Below are 5,005 nucleotides of genomic sequence, written 5' to 3'. Positions count from 1 at the left end.
GGGAGGCAAGTCCCCACACTTGACTTTGTAAACAGATTTAGGTCCCCACAAGTATAGTAATGCCACACACACACACACACACACACACACACACACACACACACACACACACACACACACAAAGAAAGAAAGCGAATGGAAGCAGTTGGACTCATAAAAGATAAGACTATTGCTTTTGATAAAAGATGCAATGTGAAGTGGACAAATGTTCCTTTGAGACGTTTTTTTTTTTACTGTGAGAAAGCGTGTGCTGGTACTCGTAGAATTGAGGAGAAACATCTCTTCTCACATAAAAACTTGTATATGAACGATCATATTTGATCAAAATGAGACAACTTGAACATAGGTGTTGTTGCTTAGAAAACAAGTCAATTAGCAGGACATTAATTGACTTTTTAAGATGACTCTTTGCGATGTCCCGCCCCTAAGCCCACCACGCACAACGTGATGGAGCGGTAGCCAATAGAAGCGCAAGTGTTACATAATGATGAAACTAAACTCTACAGGAAAAGGAAAAACCCCAAAAGGTATAATGCAACTTTTTAAACAAAAATGCCAAAACATGCCCTACCTTTTGCTTCTGTAAGATCTATTTGACCCTTTTAGGTTTTCTATTTACAATTCATTTGACCTTGTGTTTGGTGCATAAAATAAATATATTAAAAGCTATTTAAATTCATGCAAAGAGCTGAACTGACAACGTAATCAACAAAAACTGATCCAATAAAGAATTCTATAAAAAAAAAAGAAGTTAGGATTTGCTGCTTTTCTATTTCTTATGTGATTGTAAAGTGAATATATGTGTGTGTGTTTTGGACTGTACTTGGACTGTGTTGTTAGCAAATGAATAGATAAAGATAATAAAGACAGAGAATAGAACGTAAAATACATAAAGAGAGCCTGGATTTGTGCGTGTTGAAAAAGTAAATAGGTCTTATGCAATGATTTCTCTGGAAAGGGTGACTGTCCAGAAAGTTTTTACTCCGTGGGAGATAAACAAACAATCCCACATTAGTTCAGAGCTGGATTAGTTACATAAGACCTTTTTTTAGGCGGCACACACCATAAGGCAGCGAGGAGGTCATGCGTATCTTTTCTCTCAGTCCCCCTCACTTGTGCCTTCTGTTCACACTGACTGTGCCACACACACACACACACACACGCACGCACGCACGCACGCACGCACGCACGCACGCACGCACGCACGCACGCACGCTTCCACCCCCTGCACGCACGAGGCATCCCCCTCTCCCCTGTGCAACAACCCCTCTGCGGGCCAACTGGCAGCGCCTCACTTCCTCTGAGCACAATGCCTCAGCCAATGTGTTATGAAATGAATCTATACTGGAGTGGATTTCTTGTTGATCCTAATGACATAATCTCTCTCTGTATGTGTACGGTCATTATATCAGTAAGACAGTAATGGTTCTCTCAACTGTATGCATTAAGGCTGTAACTAAGATTATAGCAGATTGTTAGTGTGACCTTTGGAGGGAACTTTTTAACATAAACAGTTTGGAAATTGGGAAGAAATGCACACTGTCATTTCAACGCATGTTTACTTAATAAAAAGACTTGAACGATTGTTGCTGATCATTCTTTTGGTCAAGGGACAATGTTCATGGTCTGCCTGAGAAAGTTGGTTTATAAGTAAGTATTATATATAGGTTAAACAAGAGCAGATGAAGAGTGTTAGAAACAGTTTTATTACCATGAATACAAACTAGAGCTAGGGCTGCTCGATTATGGCAAAAATCATAATCTCGATTATTTGGGTCAATAATTGATATCACGATTATTAAAAATGATTATCCATTTACTTTGAAAACATCAATTTATTGTAAAAAACAATGTGTAGTATGTTTTTACCAGTTGATTACCCTGAACGTTAAGTATAATTCAATTGAAAAAACAATACAAAAATATATAATTTTTACTAATAATAATTTTCTTTTAAATAAATAAATAATAAAATAAAAAAAGTAAACTGTATCCATCCAGTAAACTGTAGTGAACTTGGTAGCCTTAGAGATTTACATTAGTGTTAATAGCTTTGTTATATTTCTTAAACTTGGGCACAAAGTGTGTTTGATTGAAGGGGATTTGTATTTTAATGTTATTTTAATGTATGTTTTTTTTCATTCAATGCTGTGGATTTTGGGCCCCAGCTTCTCAACCAGGCCTGTTGTTCATTGGCTGCAGCAATCCACCAAGGAAGATCTTAATAGATTTCACATGAGTGAAAAGCAGCTTAACTGCATCAAAACAGGATTGGCAGATAGTGATGTCTGGGTAAACAGAAAACACATTGTATGTAAAACAATGATGGAGACTCAGCTTCATTTACAGTCGTTACCCGACTCCATGCTGACTGTGTTGATGTTAGGAGGATAAACAAGTTTCACAAATGATCCCATGAATACAGTGAAACTTCTCAGTTTTGCTCAACAAACACTAAACATTGGGAAGAATGTTGACTTGACAGTGAATCAAAGATAGTGGGGAGATGGGAACATGGCCTTGTTCTTTGCTAGTTTTATTAAACTAGGGTTATCAGGAAGAACAATCAGGGCGTAATCCTCACCTGATGTGTCCCAGAGGCTGAGCTCAACACGCTGATCTTCAATATCCAGACAGGAGGTGTAGTTCTCAAACACAGTGGGGACGTAGGTCTAGAAATGGAAAATAAAGAGAAAGAGGTTTAAGGATTATTTAACACAAATTCACATAAAAATCTAACAAAATTATTATTTATTTAGAGTATAAAAGGCCAACAAAATGAAGATGTCAAGGTTATTAGCTGTCCATTTTCTGAGTTGGACCAGCAGAAACATTTGTGAAATATATATTTATTTAAAATAAAAAAGGTAAGATCTTCATGTGTGAAGCTTGTATTATTTTTTTAATGTCTAAAAACAATAGTTTGGGTTAATGAGCAGTTATTAACATTTCTGTTAATTAAATTGATAGACTAAGCAGTGTTTACATGTATGACCTGAAGTCTCTTAGTAATACCATTTCCACGACGAAAGCTTTTAATGTAGCACTGTCAAAAATACTAATCCAATGAAAATCCTTCAGTCAAATATCCTTTACTACACAATGACTGTTAATCCCATTATAGCCTACTATATGGGTTATGTAGCCCCTTGGGGGATTGATGAATATAATATGATAAGATTAAATAAAATAAGATATGATAAGCCTATATTGATGGCCAAATGGAAAATATGTCACAGAATAGAGGAAGTTAATAATAAAGATGTATACAAAAACAATGTAATTATTTTTTAAATATCAAAGTTTGCATTAAATTAAGACAATGATGTGTGGTAAAGGGACAGTAGTGTGATTGAAAAATAATATCAGGATGAATACATAAAATAACTTTGGACATATTTTATAAGAGCTATGTCCCAAATATAATATGACAGGTTAGATAAAAGAAGCCTTCGTTAATCACCAGATGGAAAATATTGTTGTTGCAGCATAAAGAACAATAATAATAAAGAGGTATATCATTTTAAAATAATTAAAATATCAGTGTTTAAACATATACCTGAAGTCCCTAACAAGAGTGTCATTCCCAATATGAAAGGTTTTTATTTAGCACTGTAAAAAATACTAAAGCACCAGTGACTGTAGTGTGATTTAAAATAATATCAGAAAAATAACTTTGTTCTGTCTAAAGGCTGTCTCTCCATACCTCTGGGTAGCAGTCCTTGGCCAGCACTTGTAACATCGCTGTTTTACCGCATTGGACGTCCCCGACCAGCACGAGCTTACACCTCACGACACACGGCTGCGTGAGTCTTCTTTCCTTCATGGTGCAGAACAATAACACGAGCAGACTCAAACAAAAGTCACACAGGTAATAATAACACCGGTGAAGTTTGGTAAATCCTCTCAGTTAAAGGCAGCTCTGCTCCTCTTCTTCCTCAGGCAGTAAATCAGTCAGTGAGGGAAACACTGCGGAACTTTATATTGTCGCGCCAACCAATAAGCGCAGTGCGCGAGCCGAGGGAGGGAGGGGGGGAGCAGTGCACGAGGTCTCTCTTCTATCTGGTTGTAATGGTGGATGGTGGGCTGCAGAGCCATGGCAGGGATGTAAGAAATACTGATGTTCCCTCAATGCATCACCTAAACCAGCATACAACTCTTATGTCATACTATCAGGACGTGAGAGAATTACTCAGATATTTAAGTTATATTAGTTTTACCACAGTGTGTATAAATACTCAGTTAAAAATAAATCCCTGAATTCAACATTTTACTGTGGTAAAAGTGCAGTATCAGCATTAAAATATACTCAAACTACTCAAATTAAAAGCACGAAGCTACTTTACATTTTTATGCCAATGATACCGTGATGTATTGTGCAGGTCCCTCATTTAAGGAGGCTGGTGTTAAATTACAGGCTGTCTTTAACATTATTCAGACTCAGCTCGCTGAGCTTAAGCTTCTTTTAAATGTTGAGAAAACCAAGGTAATGATTTTTTCAAAAGCAAAAAAGACTCCAGAGACTGCTTTGGATATTGTTAAGTACTAGAAGTGGTTACCTGTTATAAATACCATATGGCTTGATGATTGTCTTTTAAACTTCAGGTCATTAATCTGCTTAAAAAGCTGAGGGTTAGACTAGGTTTCTTTTTCAGAAACAAGTCCTGTTTCTCGCTTGAGGCCAGGGAAAGGCTAGTCTCTGTGACCTTTTTACCTGTGCTATGGTGATTTGATCTATATGAATGCACCTGCCCATTGCCTGGAAAAGTTAGATGCCGCCTATCACAGTGCTCTGAGATTTGTTACTAACTGTAAAGCACTTACTCATCACTGTACCCTGTATGCCAAGGCAGGTCTGCCTTCACTAACTGTACGGAGGCTCAGTCATTGGTACATGTTTATCTATAAAGCCATGTTGCCAACTTATATATGCTCTTTGATCTCACAGAGAGTGGCAAGTAGCTATTGCCTGAGATGTGTTTTTATTACATGTGCCAAGTGCTAG

The 5,005-nt window shown here is 37.1% G+C and overlaps 1 protein-coding gene across 1 annotated transcript in view; it reads right to left on the bottom strand.

Moving 5' to 3' along the window:
* LOC104952761 (rho-related GTP-binding protein Rho6-like) overlaps positions 1-3,968 on the bottom strand; it is a 9,854-nt gene extending 5,886 nt beyond the window's left edge. Inside the window, exons 1-2 of the mRNA XM_010779636.1 lie at positions 3,707-3,968; positions 2,585-2,672 (exon numbers count right to left, since the gene is read on the bottom strand). Of these exons, the coding sequence (XP_010777938.1) occupies positions 2,585-2,672; positions 3,707-3,826 (208 nt within the window). The 5' untranslated portion in view covers positions 3,827-3,968. The remainder of the gene's footprint in view (positions 1-2,584; positions 2,673-3,706) is intronic.
* Between the last annotated feature and the right edge of the window lie 1,037 nt (positions 3,969-5,005).

The sequence above is a fragment of the Notothenia coriiceps genome, unplaced genomic scaffold (genome assembly GCF_000735185.1).
Source record: "Notothenia coriiceps isolate Sejong01 unplaced genomic scaffold, NC01 NC01_scaffold00020478, whole genome shotgun sequence".
NCBI classification, from domain to species: Eukaryota; Metazoa; Chordata; class Actinopteri; order Perciformes; family Nototheniidae; genus Notothenia; species Notothenia coriiceps.
The sequence above is the reverse complement of the archived record's forward strand: the minus strand, read 5'-3'. Positions and strand labels throughout refer to the sequence as shown.